The 18,144-nt window shown below is 41.4% G+C and overlaps 3 protein-coding genes across 4 annotated transcripts; 1 reads left to right on the top strand and 2 right to left on the bottom strand.

Moving 5' to 3' along the window:
- Nucleotides 1–6,411: 6,411 nt before the first annotated feature.
- Nucleotides 6,412–11,200, bottom strand: LOC139384869 (G1/S-specific cyclin-E1-like). The gene is made up of 12 exons (XM_071129767.1): nucleotides 10,994–11,200; nucleotides 10,443–10,490; nucleotides 10,173–10,260; nucleotides 10,011–10,070; nucleotides 9,608–9,777; nucleotides 9,077–9,212; nucleotides 8,463–8,609; nucleotides 8,261–8,356; nucleotides 7,849–7,983; nucleotides 7,516–7,627; nucleotides 7,216–7,373; nucleotides 6,412–7,103 (listed from the first exon to the last, which is right to left on the bottom strand). Exons 2-12 carry the CDS (start codon nucleotides 10,454–10,456, stop codon nucleotides 6,987–6,989), a joined length of 1,233 nt encoding a protein of 410 aa, XP_070985868.1. The 5' UTR covers nucleotides 10,457–10,490; nucleotides 10,994–11,200; the 3' UTR covers nucleotides 6,412–6,986.
- Nucleotides 11,201–11,555: 355 nt separating this feature from the next.
- Nucleotides 11,556–14,758, top strand: LOC139384867 (uncharacterized protein F13E9.13, mitochondrial-like). Of its 2 annotated transcripts, none has more exons than XM_071129765.1 (6): nucleotides 11,556–11,635; nucleotides 12,288–12,370; nucleotides 12,510–12,692; nucleotides 12,854–13,002; nucleotides 13,215–13,342; nucleotides 14,455–14,758. In XM_071129765.1, the coding sequence occupies exons 2-6, from the start codon at nucleotides 12,305–12,307 to the stop codon at nucleotides 14,643–14,645; spliced, it is 717 nt and encodes a 238-aa protein (XP_070985866.1). In that variant the 5' UTR covers nucleotides 11,556–11,635; nucleotides 12,288–12,304; the 3' UTR covers nucleotides 14,646–14,758. The 2 variants fall into 2 exon arrangements, with proteins under 2 accessions (XP_070985866.1, XP_070985865.1); XM_071129764.1 differs by lacking the exon at nucleotides 11,556–11,635 and adding an exon at nucleotides 12,012–12,214.
- LOC139384868 (tumor protein p53-inducible nuclear protein 2-like) lies at nucleotides 14,656–17,874 on the bottom strand. Its single transcript, XM_071129766.1, has 4 exons — nucleotides 17,516–17,874; nucleotides 16,133–16,299; nucleotides 15,806–15,926; nucleotides 14,656–15,661 (listed from the first exon to the last, which is right to left on the bottom strand). Exons 2-4 carry the CDS (start codon nucleotides 16,257–16,259, stop codon nucleotides 15,433–15,435), a joined length of 477 nt encoding a protein of 158 aa, XP_070985867.1. The 5' UTR covers nucleotides 16,260–16,299; nucleotides 17,516–17,874; the 3' UTR covers nucleotides 14,656–15,432.
- Nucleotides 17,875–18,144: the final 270 nt, after the last annotated feature.

Here is an 18,144-nt window from a genome sequence, read left to right as displayed (position 1 = left end):
ACAATAATACTGCATCTAAAATCTGTTGGTTTTCCATGATCAGTTTGACCAGTATTTCCATCCTAACTTCCTGTGGCTCCATTGTGGCTGAGGTCAGTATAAAAATCACCTCATAGTATGTAAATGTATAGTAGAATATCTTCAAATGCTCATATTTTCACAGTAGAGTAAATCACAAACCTCTCATCCGATGGGTAGGGCTTCATCAGGTGTCTTTGATGAGTGCTTCAAGATCACCTGTAATCACACACCAAACATAAATCTAGCTTACTGTCTTTACATGGGCTAGAACACAACAAACACTTTAGTTGACACTATTCGTCATAGGCCTATGGGTCTACAAATAGACAATTTAAAGTATATACTTTTAATAATCCACAACATATTGTAAGTTAACAAAAAACAGTCTGTAGGAATATAGGCTAATTTGAATTATAAAGCGGTTTATAAATAAATAATTTGCACATCTATATGTAGATAAAAATACACTTCCCTATTGGACAATGAATCTAAACCTTTTAATTTGGCAAAAAAAACAAGCATTTTTATGTTTCAAATGTTTCAAATAAACACCTCTTCAAAGAGTATCTTAAATAAGATGTCTCAAGATTAAAATGTTGTGTTTGTCAGCAGTCTACCGATATAATGTTTGTAGGCCTACATAGGCTCTTGGACTGTATTTATGTCACTTGCAAGTGCAACCAACAACATATGTGTTTGACTTGAAAAACTTGACTTGTTTTTTTGATTCGGCGGCACTACCTTGGCGAATGACTTCCTTCTTGCTATGCTGTCTCAAAAATGACTCCACTTCCCTCTCTCAACTACTACCGGTCGGGAAAATTGAACGTTTGCCGTTCAGTATAATAAAAGGTTGCAAATGCATTCACTTTACATTTAACGCGTGACACAACTCCATCTTCAATTGTAATCGACTTCTGGACACAACACATGTTCTAAATGAAATGGACAAGGACAGCGTCAGCCCAAGATTTCGTTCCGCTCAGTGCTCAGGGACGTTTTGCTCATTCAAAGTTGGGGTGTGGTTTATTTAAATACAGTTTCCCCGCCCCTCCCTTTGTGGGCGTGAGAAGAATTACGGGGCGTGTTTCGTCTTGTCGCATATGTAAACACTGGCATGCCGTCTGAAAGCCACGTGGTCCCTTATTGACAGCTTCTGTGACAGTGACAGATACTGCAGTTCTCTCTCGCTCATCTATTTGTTTTTCTTGATTATCAGGATTTTTCTTTTTGGCATTATATCGTTTCCATCCGTTCTACTATTTTCATATTTTTGTGGGAGTTGATGATTTAAAGCTATAATCCTTAATTGAAACGATAACAAAGCTTTCTACCTGCCCCTTTTCGCTAAAAAGCTACGGGATGGGGCTGGAGAAATGTAACCACTCTCAAATGTATAGACATGTCTATGGATGCAAGGGCTGAACATCCATGATATCAAATGTATGCTTTGAGGCTATACAGTGTTTGTTTCCTTGTATGTTGTTTACAAACATTGGAGCTTATATTTTGGGTTCTGATGGGGTACGACAGTTGAACTAAACTCATCAGCTATTTCTAAGTTATATTCTTCAAAGTCAAATCGTTTAATAAGTCAAATCATTTATGTAGCAACTACGGATTCTTGCTTTAAACTGTGGTATCATAGCTTATCGAGTGAACTAGTATACTGTTACAGGCTGAAATGTAAATACTGGGCTTGAGGTCAGAACTGTAGCTCTTGTCTTTGTAGTTAATTGATTGACTAATATTACTGATTAGCCAATCAGGTCCCAGGACCCAATCAGTCCGAGAGGGGAAGGATGAAAACCAGCAGTGCTACGAACCTTGACGCCTGGATTTGAATATATCATGCAAAATAGCATCTAAGCCCTTCTATAGCCTGTCCCAAATTAGTATAACATTGTACTGCATTACTGTAATAACGATATTATTTTTGTTTCATTTGCATGAGAGTAGGACAGGACAACATGTACTGTATAGGCCTATGTGAACAGCTGACAGTTCACCCCCAGAGACCTCTCACTTTATCCTGTTCACTAAAGGTGCTCTGACTGAATGAAAGTTCCTGTGGGATGTGGTTCATTAGACAGCAATGGGGCTTTGGTGAGGTTGGCCTGCTAACAACAGCCTGATCTGAGGGCCTACCCTATAGGGTACAACGAAGTGGGCCTACAGTATAAATCAACCTTCCCCTCACCCCTCTGTGCTGTTAACGTTCTAAAAACAATTGCAAAATGAATTGAGTGCACATAGATAGAATACTTTCACATCTTTCTTTTCATGTCTCCCTCTCTCTCAACCGCACAGTGCAACTATGTAGACTTACAGTACCAGTCAAAAGTTTGGACACAGCTACTCATATATTTTATATTTGAGATATTTCAAAGTAGCCATCTTTTGCCGTAGATGAGAGCTTTGCACACTCTTGGCATTCTCCCAACCAGCTTCATGAGGTAGTCACCTGGAATGCATTTCAATTAACAGGTATGCCTTGCTAAATCTTAATTTGTGGAATTTTGTTCTTTCTTAATGCATTTGAGCCAATCAGTTGTGTTGTGACAAGGTAGGGGTGGTATACAGAAGATAGCCCTATTTGGTAAAAGACCAAGTTCATATAATGGGAAGAACAGCTCAAATAAGCAAAGAGAAACGACAGTCCATCATTACTTTAAGACATGAAGGTCAGTCAATTCGGAAAATTTTAAGAACTTTGAATGTTTCTTCAAGTGCAGTCGCAAAAACCATCAAGCGCTATGATGAAACTGGCTCTCAGGGCCGCCACATGAAAGAAAGACCCAGAGTTACCTCTGCTGCAGAGGATACGTTCATTCGAGTTAACTTCACCTCAGTATTGCAGTCCAAATAAATGCTTCACAGAGTTTAAGTAATAGACACATTTCAACATAAACTGTTCAGAGGAGACTGTTTAAATCAGGCCTTCATGGTCGAATTGCTGCAAAGAAACCACTACTAAAAGGACACCAATAAGAAGAGACTTGCTTGGGCCAAGAATCACGAGCAATGGACATTAGACCTGAGGAAATCTTTCCTTTGGTCTGATGAGTCCAAATTTGAGATTTCTGGTTTCAACCGCTGTGTCTTTGTGATCTCCGCATGTGTGGTTCCCACCGTGAATCATGAAGGAAAGGTGTGATGGTGTGGGGGTGTTTTGCTGGTGACACCGTCAGTGATTTATTTAGTATTCAAGGCACACTTAACCAGCATGGCTACCACAGCATTCCGCAGCGATACTCCATCCTGTCTTGTTTGCACTTAGTGGGACTATAATTTGTTTTCAAGAGGGAGAGTGATGGAGTGCTGCATCAGATCACCTGGCCTCCACAATCTCCCAACCTCAACCCAATTGAGATGGTTAGGGATGAGTTGGACCGCAGAGTGAAGGAAAAGCAGCCAACAAGTGCTCTGCATATGTGGGAACTCCTTCAAGACTGTTGGAAAAGCATTCCAGGTGAAGCTGGTTGAGAGAATGCCAAGAGTGTGCAAAGCTGTCATTAAGGTAAAGGGTGGCTACTTCGAAGAATCTGAAATATATTTTGATTTGTTTTCTTTTTTTTGGTTACTACATTATTACATATGTTTGATTTCATAGTTTTGATGTCTTCACTATTATTCTACAATGTAGAAAATAGTACAAATAAAGAAAAACCCATGAATGAGTAGGTGGGTCCAGACTTATGACTGGTACTGTAGGTCACATAGTTTTGTTCATTCCCTCCATTCTCTCTAGCTCCTTGAAGAACAGAAACTCACCATCCAGTCCAGATAGGTGACATGGGTATGGCTGTTGTGTATGTCATCTCTGTGAGTCCCAAGAAGGTCTTCAGGGCTGAACTGCCCACTTCTCTGATGAACATAGCAAGGGTAAACATCCACCCCCTTCAACATCAGACCACTTCAGAGCTGCACAGATCAAGAGGATGGGGTTAAGGGCCAAAACGGACTAAATAACCTAGGTAGATATAGATTATTCATATAGGTATGTATTGCAAACCAGTATGAGCTTAACTCATATTCATTGTATTGAATATGTTGATTGATATTAATCATTTAAAAATTAAAATACTGCATGTGGGACTATGGGAAACCTGAAAACGTGATATCAGTGCTATTTTACTGCTACCGTCCCTCTGCTGCCCCCTGCCTTGCCCCAGGGATAAAAAGTGTCACCAAGTGGCCTACTTGACATGACAAAACATGTTTCCATCGACCCTAAAGTGTCACAGGCAGACTCCCAATTGAAAAATACGTCAGCACATTTTTCCCCTTGCACCTTTGACCAAATTTGTATTATACATGCACCTTTTTCTTGTTCAAAGCAGAATCCTTACATCAATTTAGTAATTCCGATGTTGACCCATTCTGCCATTTTTAATTGCAATTTTGAATTGACATAAAACACAAACGCTGGCCTATGACTGTTACGATGTAGGTGGAAACCCCTTTAGCATGGTCAGTGATGGACGTCTCCTGTACCCCCTATCTAGGTGTGAACTCTGGTGGCTGGTGGTTCAGCCAATGGGCACCTGCTGCTGCCACAAGCGTCTGAGCTGCGAGAACAAAGGGGCCATTGAGTGCATAACAGCTGTTGTGCTGTTGCCTGCCTGGCTGCCTGAGGGCCCCATGCCCCAAGAGCCTGTCTGATGGGTGAAGCCCCCCTCTCTTTAAAGAGACAGCAAGGGCCCCTGCTGCTTTAATGCAGCGTTAATTACTGAACATTGATGCAGAACAGTCGATGGGTGTGTAGAGTACCAGAGCAGAAAAGGAACAGTCCATATTTTTGAAACAATGGTTTGAAATGGTTGAGAAGGAATATAGGGCATCATTTAAGATGGCATGGTTCATTCATTTTCTGGAAGAACTGATGTAGACAATACCCAAATGATTTAGTAAGACAATACTATCAATCCATTTGAAATAGGCATCTGATAAATTCAGCTGGCCGATGAAAAACAAACAACCCTTAGTTGATCCAATCTGGTTTGTGACAAAGTGAAGGACAAGAGAATTAGACAAGTCCAAGATTTACTCCCAGCATCTGTCGAATAGTCCCCGACAAGTCTTAGGAGCAGCTTTGACAGTGGAAGCGTCATACTGACATCTAGTGGATTAGTCCTGTGTATCTTTAAGCACACACTCCTTGACTGCAAGCAGAGGGCACTGTCTGTCAGTGAATGCATGAAAGAGACAGCCATTATAGAGACCATCCCTATGCTCCATTTTGTTTTCATTCAGATGACATTCATTTTTGTCCCCTTTGACTCCCCATTATGGCAAGTTACAGTGAGCACAAACATATGACACTGAAGATGTTTACATCGACACCTTTCACGTTGCTCCTGTTCTGTACTTTACATTAGCCCAATGCAACACTTCAGATGTCCCCTTTTACCAATACATTACCTTTCTACAACAGTGAGTTTAAAGAAAAGCACCTGTTTCTAGTGATTTATATTTTATAGAAACATGTGCTTATAAATTACTTAAAACATTAAGTCTTACGTTACGCACTTGAACTTTCAGCATAAACTTTAGTTTTGCAAGAGGCAAGTATAAAACTGATAAGGCTTAGGGCACAACCTTCACCACCCGAGCCAGTTGGGGGAGGGGCACCGATGAGACAAGCTCAAAAACAGGGGGCGGCATATTTTTTTAAGGCTTTAAAAGGAGCACCTAAGGGTACGGACACATTGAGAAGCATGAACACTAATGAAGACGTAGACGCACATCATTGCCCACGAAACGGCCAACTCCTCTCTATACATTTGGCATGCGTTACATACCTGCGAAAGTCATACTGTGCATGCGTCTCTAATCCAGCAAAGAGATTTGACAATTTCAAAATACAACCACACAAGGATAACACATTTAAAGTTGACAAAAGTTTACTTAATTTCCATTGTGGTCCTCTTAAATGAAAAATAAAATAGAGACGGTAGACCTACGCTTAGTAGGCCACTGATAACACAGGACAAAAATAATATGACTTAGATGGCATGCTACAGCAGGACTTCCACAGTAGATCTGCGATCTCAGGCTCCTAAACAGAGTCAGATGGTTATGCTGTTGGCTTGCCAGCTGCTTTCATTGGCCTCTAGCACATGATGCCTTATTGAAAAACCATTGGCTCCATCCAGAACTCAAGACAAATCGCAAAACGTGGCCACACCCGAAACAGTCAACCAGCCGATGACCTACTGCGCACGGCCGACATGCATGTTGACCCATCCCTGTAGCTTGGTGGAACCAACCTGACCATGGAGGTCACCAATCCATTTCACTTGCATTAAAACAAAAGCGAGCACAATGGTCAGGCTTGTTCAACCAGGCTACAATCCCAGTCCCTGGCCAAAGCAAAGACCAACAGTGTAAAACATAAAAGCTGTCTGCGACAGTGACTTTATTTAAAAAAAATAAGATATAAAGTAGCAGCATCTCATTTCAAAACAAAATCATACATTTTGGGAAAAACTCAAATGTGTGAAAAGAAAAGATTTTATCTCCAGTTAAATACAATCCATATTTCTGCTTCTGATGCAGGCTGTTCCACTTGTCCAATTTGGCAGCAAAGCTACTGGTCCCACAAGCAAACCTCAAAATGGCAAGCATTAGCTGCACACACACACACCCATCCACTGTTCCATCAAGCTAAGTCCACCTTTTTAGCAGCACTCAGAGCCAGTGACAACTCTGGAGTTTTTGGCAGGTGGTCCAGCTTGGCATCACTCCAATTAAAAACCATCACTCACTCAAAAAAGGCAGAGACATCCAAAAACAGCCAGTCACCTTTGCACCAAAACAACTCATGGAATAAAACATGTGCACGCATGTAACAAAATCATGCAAGCACATGTGTGTAAGGCCATGGATTTCTCCCAGTCCTGCAATATCTTGGTCCTGTCTTGAGACTTCCTCAGCCCGTGCCCATACTAGCCCAATGGAAATCAAGAGACTGTGCCCTCTGGCTTCTCGCTGCTAGGGGGCGGAGTGAGCACTCCGGATGGTATAGGTGAACTCTGGCTGCGATCTACATCCACTTGTGGGTAGGCGCATGCCTTCGCCTAAAGAAGAAACCAACAAAGCTCTCAATACAGGCTGCAATTGCACACAAGAAACAATGCCACACATTGGTATAGGACATTGATTAAAAGCCATAGAAAAAAATGCCCTCACCATCCAGTCCAGATAGGCAGCATGGGTCTGGATGTTATGCATGTCGTCTGCCGGGATTCCTTTGAAGGTCCTCAGGGCTGAGCTGCCCACTTCCCTGATGGACATGGCAAAGGGGACCATCCACCTCACACACTCCTCAACATCAGACCACTTCAGAGCTGCACAGATCAAGACAGAAAGAGATCTGGTTAGGGCTAGAAAAATAAATAAAAAACACCCCCGGGAAGTCTACCAAACCACGATAACTCAGTTGGATTGAAGATGATTGACCTGAACAGCCGCCGAATGAACACGCCCTACCTGAGACTTTCTCCACCAGCTCCAGCGAGGAGAAATGGAACAAGGCAGAGGCAGCCAGCACCCCGTAGGAGAACTCCAGACATTTCACATCCAACACACAGAGGTCCAGGAGCTATAGAGAGAGCACAACACCACATATGTACTTCAGAGGCAATGAGCCAGTCTAAGGGGAGGAAATGGGAAACCATCGTCTTACAAATCCAACTTGTATAAGCAATAACAGTGTCGTCTGTGAGAATTAACATGATATTTTGACTTGTTGATCTTAAGTGCATTTTGTTTTAAGACACTGAATCACATGCGAGTGGCGGAAAATCTCAGTCGTAAACTTACCTCGACAATCTGCACAAACGTAGTTTGCGGGTACTGTGGGATGAGAACCTCTTCGGACTCTTTCAGGTAGGCAACCTGCATGTAGATGTTTAGCCAGGACACAGGTGTCAGGGGACTCAAACGCCACTTCAGCTCCTGAGCAGAGGGTCACACGGTAGAAACAAGAGCCACATGATTTCATTCCACAGTGAAGTGTTCCCCAGAACAGATATCAAGAGACTCAAAGAAACGTGTACTATCAAGTTAGGCAGAAACTACCATTAGGAAGAGCATCATTTGGAATACATGTAGTAATTTTTTACTAGTAATGGCTAAATGTTGCTCATGGCTCAACAAGCGTCAGACAACAGTAAGGATTTGTGACCCAGCCGTAGTGAAAACCACTGGGATGTAAAGTGTTTGAGAGGCATACCTTCATAATGATTAGCTCCATACATAGGATATCATCCTCAGTGCAGGCACCATCAGTAACATAGGCAAATTGATGCACTTTTGGAGGGTAGATTTCCTGAAAAAGAAGCAGTTGTAAACATGTTTTTTTTTAAACTCCCGCTGGAATATACAAAATAGAGAATGAACACTTTACGCCGGTTGTAGAAGAGGCTTCTTCCTACCTCCATCTTGGCAGCTATAAACAGAGAAGAGATGCCGATGAGTTGTAGTGTGCACTTGAAAACGTTGCTCTGTGTGGCCATGAACCGATCAAAGTAATCCTGAGCCAGGTAGAAGGTTTCTCTGTGAAGCTTGTACACCTCACACACCTGAGAGAGAAAACAAGGTGGAGAACACAATTCCAAGCAAGGCAATATCACAGAGTAGCTAAGGAAGATTTCACCATGTAAGAACATGGATCATAGTGCTCTATACACAATAGGTTTGAAACGATCCCAACTAAGAACAATGCTGAGTCAGAGGAGTTGGGTTAAATGCTGAAGACATTTTGGTTGAATGCATGGTGCAGCAGACTATGCTTCCCCTTAGAATCTGTTAGAGAGCTCAGCTAATACGCATCACCTGACAGCCATTTCTCAAATAGTCTGTGCAATATTAGCATAACCTAACTACAGTTAACTGGGGCCATACGTCTACTGTTAAAGCTAATCCACTCACCACCTTAAGATAAAACATGGACGACACTGATCAAGTGACGTGAGGGATTTGATCAAAGTAGCAGATACTGTGGGAAAGGAATTTCGCCTAGGAGTTTGACACAGAGGGAGCTACAAACCTCCATTAGCCAGTCCAGAAGAATAGCCCTCATCTTGGGTTGGAGGTGTGGGTGTTTCTTCATGACGTGGATGTCTCGAGAATACGTGTCGTCTTTCTTCAACAGGTTGTTCCATACGTCGTCTCTGCTTGCCCAGCTACAGAGAAACATATCCAGAGGGTTGGCGTCTAGTTCACTTGTATTTATCAAATCAACGGGATAAACAAAGAACCCCGCAACTAGAGAGTGCAAACACAGAACTTTATGATATAGTATACAGGTACACATAAGAGTGGCACGGATATATAGCCGTTATAACAGCAGCTTAGAAGATAGAGGTAAGGACTACATTGTGTGTTACATTCAAATGAAACCGATGAACACATTGGTCATCATAATGCTTGACCCTAGACAGCGCAAGTGCAGAGCTCAAGGTATGAGTTCAAGTAACCTCCCAATGAAAATCATACATCAAATGTGGCAGGTAACCACTCACTCCAGCAGTGTCGCTGAATCTTGCCCACGTTGTCCCAGAGAGCAAAAGTGACTCACCATAGCACAGGAAGAGGGGAAGACCTGGTGGGGGTGACAAATATGTTTTTGAAGGTGTACTGAGTAGAAAACCCAGTGGCATTCAAAGCAACTGGTTGATCGACTTCATTGTCAGGCGTGGGGATCCGGCTGTGCGGGATGGTGTGAACCGACTCAGGATTCCAGCACACCTGCACAGGAGAGGGATAAGAAGAGGGGAGGATAAGAAAGTTTACCGACTGATAAAAATAAACAGCATGAGGATTCTGAGACAGTGCCACCAATAGCAACTGATTAAACACAAGTGTCAGTTATTGACCAGTCCTGATTAACCTGTGTAGGTCACTGCCTGGTGTGTGGCTAAATCCAACAAATGCATGGTCTGCAAGGGAATGCCATGGAATTGTGAAATGCATGTAGTTACCAAAGCTCCACACTGGTTATTTTTCGTCATCTCTGCCACTTCATCTGGGTCTTGTAAATACTGAGGATTTAATCATGAGAATGTTCATTATGACAAACCATTTAAAACACAGTCAGGCAACCAGCTCGTTACAGTAGCAAAACGCAGATCGCAAAAACTTACAACGGCAACGTCTGATTTTCTTTTCTTGGACCTCACTGCAGTTTCTTTGGGCATCTCATGATCAATTGTCCTGGATTCCACATTTTCCCTGAAATTGCACAGTAAATATTGAATTATGATATGCGTCCTACTGAAGTGGTAAGACACGTTAGTTAGTGCTAGCTAACTAGCGGCTAGTTAGCAAGCCAGCTACCTAACGTGACAACTTTTTTCCGTCAACTAGCTAGCGACATTGACAAGACTAGGTCAAACTGCAAAACTGAAACTTACCCTTTGCTTGGCATTATATCCCACGCGTATCCCTCCAATATATAGACCCTGGAAATATGAAATATGCATTTAATTGATTTAGCTAATAACCACAACCAACCCCCCACGTAAGTCCTACAAAGCCAACTCGTCAAAAGATCTGGGCGCGGGCAAATGGAAGTGGCACAATGTTAAAGGACGACAAACAATTTGAAATAATGCAATAATTGTCACAAAACCACGCATACAGTGACACCGGATTCCATACTATCACCCAACTCTAACAGTTTGACATACAGTCGATGGAAACTAGTTAATTTCTACTAAATTAGAGAGACACTGGCCAGAAAATGGCCGAGCCATCAAGTATGCCATTTTCCATTCACCCGCTCTAAATAAGCTTTCTCACAAAAAAAACCTAATCAGACAATGTTGTCCATCGTCTTTCAAATTCAGAATATTTACAATCTTCTCACTAACACGTTCATTTCGAATCACATTGAGGGAGTTCGATTGAAAAGTTGCAAGACTGCTAGTTAGCAAGAGATGTTTCAATTTTTTTGCCAGCTTACCTAAAAATATTCTCCCGCGAAGAAGTCCACACTTGGTTGAAAGGATCAGAGAAAATATGACTAAAGTCACTAGCTAGCTATTCAATTGTTATTCGATTCGTGGCCTCTGTTGGTCATTAAAAACAATGAACTGCGAGTTGTGTTAGCTACTTGTTCTTTGCTGGCGCAGTGAGTTTTGCGCCTTGGCTTATAAACTGCTTGCAGTCTACATATATGGGGCGGTCCGAGCGGGTGATTTAAATACTTGGCGCTGTTCAGTAATCCTTCGCAGTTACATTTCAACGAACATTATTATTCGTCATTAATTGTTCAGACGTGAAGAGTCAAATCATCTGAAGTATTATGTTGTGTGCGAAATATACAGTATAATACTGTGAGAAATATTGCACTTTGCCGGCAAAAAGGGAGGCGTGGCTGGTGGGGGGGGGGGCGGTGCTTAGAATCCGGAACCACGAAGTACCGCGTGGCTAGGGAAGACGGATGTAAACAAAGACTGTGTCCCTCAAAAAACCTGCAAATCCGGACGTTATGCCGATTTTGACAGACATATATATATATATATATATATATATATATATATATATATTAAATGTTTCTCTATCAAGCCGACATAATGGACTTTCAATGTCCACAATTCAAGAGGTATGTCATTATTTTTTTTAAATCAAATGAATGCCGGGCAATTTGGTCAACGAGAATGGTGATGGCGCGCGGCTCTGCGCTATAGTGCATTAGTTACGTTTAGTGGCTTCCTCCTCGTCTCCTTCCTCTCGTCTACACAAATTATTTGTTGGAGATAAAAACAGTGCTGGTTTAGTAAAATACATTTCAGGCACTATCTTATGCTTTCATATGTAATTCATACTTTTACGTTTTCTTATCAGAAGATAAAGGAAATGTGGAGGCTAATCTGCAACCTATGTGTCTTGTCTCAGTCATAACTGTTAAAATTGTGTTTTAATATGTTTCATGCGCCACACGAAAGAAAAAAACACACTGGATTGGGTGACCACTCAGAGATCTTGAAACCTGTATTAACGTACACTTTGACCAGGCACGTGATCAAGCTAGCAGCTGCACGGGAACGAGTCTCATTCCAAAGCCACCTTTGCATCCACTTTGCAACTGGTTTGAAACAACAACAAAAAATGAAGTTTCTGAAACTCTTTGGACGTGCTAAATCTGTGGTTATTGGAATGATTCATGTTCAAGCCTTGCCAGGTAAAGATTATTGGGACTCATATGTCGTTTTTTACTCTCTTTTTGTTTTTAACTTTGATGTTATGTTTTTCAGGCACACCTTTAGGAAGCATGGTCATTCCTCAAATTATCGAGGAGGCATGCCACGAGGCAGAAATCTATCACAATGCGGGAATTGTAAGTATAAGCAAAAACACAAGATCTCCTTACTTTTTGATGTTACTAATACTGTAGCCTCTGACTATGTAAACTACAATTTTCATCCTCAAGGGTGACTGGAAATGGATTGTTTGTTGTCTGTTGATCTGTTGAACAGGATGGGCTGATCATTGAGAACATGCATGACATTCCATACACATTCTCAATTGGACCAGAGGTGTGTGCCTCTATGACAGCGGTGTGTGCTGCGGTGAGGGGGATCTGTCCGTCTCTGCCTCTTGGAGTTCAGATCCTGTCTGCAGCAAACAGCTCAGCTGTTGCTGTTGCACTGGCTTCAGGTTGATATAGCTGGCTTTGCTTTGCTTATTACTGGTTAATACATGCATGGTTAAGAGTGCTTCAGGTTAGCCTGGGATTTTAGTTTAATAGAAAGATCCGTATTAAGAGTTTTGAAAAAGCAAATGTTTAGCTACCTATTCCATTGTTGTCTCTTTCCAATGTATGGATTTTATCAGGGCAGAGGGATATGTCTTCTCACATGTTGCTGATGAAGGCCTTTTGAATGGATGTGCCGGAGACCTTTTGCGATACCGCAAGCAAATGCAGGCTGAACATGTGCAGATCTTTACTGATATAAAAAAGAAGCACAGGTGAGCAATCTTTCAAAACACTCCAGTCAGACAACCCCACTGGCTAGCCTAGATGTCCTGATATGGTACTTCAGAAGGTTTTCAACATGCAGGTAATGTGGCTAATATTATCCATAAACGGTACTGCAAGGAGATGAAAGTAACATTTCTGACTGTTGTAGTAAGTGTAATGGGATGTTTTCAGATTTGTGAGTATGTGTTTGTGTTCCTAGCTCCCATGCCCTGACTTCAGATGTGAGCATAGTGGAGACGGCCAGAGCAGCTGAGTTTTTCCTTTCTGATGGTCTCATCATCACTGGAACAGCCACAGGGGTTCAGGCAGATCCAATGGAGCTCAGAGGTGTGTCCTGTCTCTGACTGCTCTGGCACATACACACATGTATGACACATGTATGGTATGACACACAAACATACTGACACATACAGTAATAGAAAAAGACCCAGAACTCGTTTAAATTAATTCTTAAGAAACAAATAATGCATAGGTGTAATCACTATTTTACCATTTGGATCAAAGGGCAGCCAACGCTCAGCACTTACATTATATATCTGAGGCATAATGCTCGGTGTATCATTTTAGGAATGCTCAGCGTGTACCTTAGTATAAATATAGTTTACTTTCCTCTCCCTTTTCATTTTCTCTCAAACATTCTTGTAGTCTTGGTTAATAGGAGAGTGCCCTTTTTTCTAAATCTCATATATTCTCATAAACCATAACACACACCCTAACAAAAGTATGTTCAGTCACTTCACTCAATTTCATACCACTCCCACTGCATACCAGTCTATTGCATACTTCCTACATTTGCAAGGACAGATAGTTCCTGGCGTTAGTTTTTCATGTAGCCCAGAGGTTAAGCTTCGCTAAAGCCCATGGAGCCTCTGAGCCTCGCTGCTGGCCTTATAAAGAGCAGTCTCGTCTGGGGAGAGGATGGCAGCCTCATAGTCCCCCGAGTCTGGATCGTGCTGACCATGGGCACACAGCCCGGTCCTGCCCTTGCCTGCCACAGCCCTGCTTGGCGTATATAGACACCAACATCGTCTGCTATTTTTAAGCACAGCCTACAGATGGCTGACTTACACAGAAGGCTGTAAACACAGGCAGGCTCAGGCCAGACTGCTACACAACCCTGCTGCCTAGTTTGGAGGTGCTCCTACAGTCTCCCAGTACAATTCCATTGGGCTGGCTCTGTTGTCAGATGGGTAAATGGAGCTGCCAGGGTCTGGATTTATCTCTTTCTTCATGTGTTTTACTCATATCATCTCTGAACCTACATTCACTATTTACTTATCAGAGATGATGCGTGACACTTGCAATGCATTCCTAAATCCAACCATTTAGGTATTCGTTTCATATAAGCTCACGCACAGCTTTCCAATATAATGAACTCAGTAAATTTAATGTAGCATCTCAAAATATTTACTCAGCAATCCTGTCTTTTCTATTTGCAGATGTTGCAGGGTCTGTAAGACTCCCAGTTCTTATTGGCTCAGGAGTGACCTATGACAACGTGGAATACTACCTTGATGCTAGTGCAATGATAATTGGCTCTCATTTCAAGAGGGGAGGAGTTTGGGCAAATGCTGTTGATCCAGAAAGCGTTAAAAAGTTTATGGGGAAGGTGCATTTGCTTCGAAAATGAAATCCACCAATTTGCTGCTAAAATAATTTAATGCAGAACAATGACATTTGGTGGTAATAATACATGTAATTACTGAAGTTATGTCTCATGCTATTTAATAAAACACAAATAAGACCTCAACAAAACAGATTTATTTAACATCTTTTAACATTTAAATATACACCAAAATACCAAATAAATCTGAATATATTTACAAACCGGGCTTGTAGTAGTACAGCAACCATAAGAACACACTGGGAATAAATGTATAAAAACAAAGTGAATCACTAAGTACAAAACATACATTAGTAACAGTGTTTCATCATTATTTGGTAATCCTTACATACATTGTATTTGTTATTAAAAAATATAGCGAAAGAGGTCCAATTACTCGAGTGATGTTTTGTGTCATCATCACATATATACAAAATAGATTTTCATAGCAATGAAACAACTTTCCTTAAAGCAATATACTCACAATGTATCTAAATCTAAGGCACGCAAAGTAATACAAAAAAAGTATTCTATATACAATAGAATGAATATTTGCAAAGTGCTAAAACCTTTTGCATTTTATACAATACATAAAAGTTTTCATCAGAGCCATAAGACTTAACCGTAACAAGCCAGTTATAATACTTTTCACATGCACACACACATCTACTCAAGGCTATTTCACTCTCAAACTGGGCTCAGTATGTTAATAACATACTCAGCAAATGTGGTTCCCTTGATCAGGGTAAAGAGATAGGTCTAAGGTCTGTGTGTTAAGTGGGTTCAGACAGTGGCGTGGCTACTCAGTAGACACTCAGTAGTTGTACAGACGCTGGCAGGGTTGTTTGAAGTGACCAAAGCGTCTGTCAGAGGGGGAGAAGCGCACCTTGGCACGGCTCTGTCTCTGGAGAGCACTCCTGCTCAGCTTCATGCACTCCAAGTGAGTCCTGGCTCGCTGTATGGCAAGCAGTTGGACATTGCATGGAAGCGGGCTGCCCCAGGCAGCTAGCCTCCAGGACACATGCTGTTTGACTGGCACAGGCCTGCAGGGGGGGGGGGGGGGGGGGGGGGACAGAATAACTAATAATGAATAATGAATAATGAATAATGCGACACTCCTTTCTCTAGGATAATGGTTGTGTTATCACACTGACTAAAGTAGATGGATCCCCTGGATGAAAACTGACCTGGGAGAAGTATCCTCTTCATCGCTGAGCTGGTGTCTGATCTGGTCTACAGACATACTGGGATGCTCTATCAGCAGGTTCTCCAAAGGGTCTTCCTCAGGGGGGGTCAGGGAGTTGTTCTCTGGAAACATCAGACCACAAATTTACTAAACCGAGACCAAAGAGGAAAAACACCAGTGAGACCTCTAATAGTGTCCATTAGATCTACTATCCAAATAACTACAATACTACCATTTACAGAACAAGTAACTGCAGACAACAATGCCCATACCAGTTTAACAACTAACTTGTGATTTCAACTTTCGGTGAACAAAATTATCGGCTTACCTTGAATGTTGATAACCACCCATCCTCCCGCCTCAAACTCAATGAGCTCCTCATAGGTTTCATTGTCATCTGTGGGAAAATCGTCATCTGTGCTACCAAGGAAATGGGCAAGTATCTTTCCAATCATTGTGTATATGTTTTGCCTCCCTTGGCCCTCTTATTGCAGTCTGCAAAGAAAATGAGTTAACATAGTGTTATATAGTATGTTGCCCCCATAAGAAAAGAAAAATTGCAGACCGGATACAATTACTGCTAAACTGGTAAAACTGATCATGGTAAAACATTGTATCAAATATAAGAAAACAGCACAACCTGAAAAGGTATGTGTAGTTTAATATCAACATTGACAGAAGATACATCTGAAATTATTTCCAGAAAGCAGAATCTGAACAACACCTTACATTATGACCTTTAGTTTTTAACATTGTGTCCTGGCTTAATGACCCTGCCAGCACAGCAGAATCAGGAACAGCATGCCCCTTGGAAGCTATTTGCAGACGGAAGGTCATGGCATCCTTTCTGACCGGCAACTCATTTTAAGCCTGTATCTGAATCTTAAGACATGTTATGAATAAACTAATATGGTGAATATGAAGCCAATCGGCCAAACTATGGTGAAAACAAAGGGTTTGTAAAAATATATATATATATTACAAATAGAATCAGGTATAAACAGTATTGGTATGTCTTTCAGGTGTCATAAACTAGACAGAATACCACAACATCCACTTTTAGACCGGGGGCTGTCCAGACAGCCACGGTCTTTGAATGCCTTGGTGTACTTGTAAACCTATACCTATACTGTCAATATACAGCTACACCCCAGCCTGCCAGCAAGGGAAGATCCAATTAGTGCCCAGACAGAATTAGCTCATAAGGTGCAAAATGTATAGATTACATGTACACTTGCATATCTTTTCTGGTGTGCCATCAAAAAGTCCATATGTTGGAAGTTTAAAGACGTGTCAGACAATCCTTACATTAGCCTTATTTAATACATAATAAATGTGTGATAGAAACAATCAAATCATTAAAAACATAGGAGGGTCGTTTGGGTGAACTTGATATGGCATTAATTGGGTTTAAACTTCTTCAATAAATAAGTTAATAATTAAGCACTGCATTTGTGTAATTCACTGACAATCAAACAAATAACCCAACCTACATACAAAATGACACATGACATAGTTACAATTACATGGTAGTCTACACAACTAAAACGTTGTCCTAATAGGACACTTTTGGGATGTAGAAATCAATAAAAACATGCAATGGATAGATATGTTAATAGGCTAAAGAGAAGTGTCTATGCTACACACGAACTAAGGCTTAGGATACAACATGTCGCACAATGCTGAAGGCTACAATGTATTTTTTCCTTACCTCACAAATGTATATTTAACAAGTGGTGGCCGACGGTTAGCTTGAAACTATAACCGGTCTGCAATTGTTTTGATACAGACTTGTTTTTGAACACCAACTCTTTTGCTTTGGTGGGTGGTGAACGTAAGCGAAAATCCCAACTCGAAGGCGGGGCTTCAGAAGGTTGCGCACAACTAACCTTTGTCCTCATAACTAGCTGTCAAGTGAATAAATGTGTCCTTACTTGAAACATACCTAAATACCTGTTTTTAACCGACGTCCAATCTTTCTAATAGTCTAGGCGTGTAGTCTATAACAACAAGACAAAATACATTAGAGTGGAAGATATATATTTTTTCAATGTACAACGGTTTGCATTTCACAACAGTGGTCGACTTCGTTTTGCATGGCCCGGTGGCCCGTGTGAGCGGAGTTTGTTATTTGTAGATAATTCTATTGATTCATAAGATAAATCTCCACTCACCCCGGGCACCGGGCCCTGCAAAACGAACCCCACCAATTTAATGAAAAGGAGGGAATTGTATCAATGGCTTTTCTTGAAACATTGTTGCAAATATTTGCCGAGTAAATGACAATTATGCCAGGTTGCTCCACTGAGATCTATGTATTAGGCTATGTTTGTTTTATTG

This window comes from Oncorhynchus clarkii, chromosome 26, assembly GCF_045791955.1.
Source record: "Oncorhynchus clarkii lewisi isolate Uvic-CL-2024 chromosome 26, UVic_Ocla_1.0, whole genome shotgun sequence".
NCBI classification, from domain to species: domain Eukaryota; kingdom Metazoa; phylum Chordata; class Actinopteri; order Salmoniformes; family Salmonidae; genus Oncorhynchus; species Oncorhynchus clarkii.
Note: the sequence above shows the minus strand (reverse complement) of the source record. Positions and strands in the feature narration are given on the sequence as shown.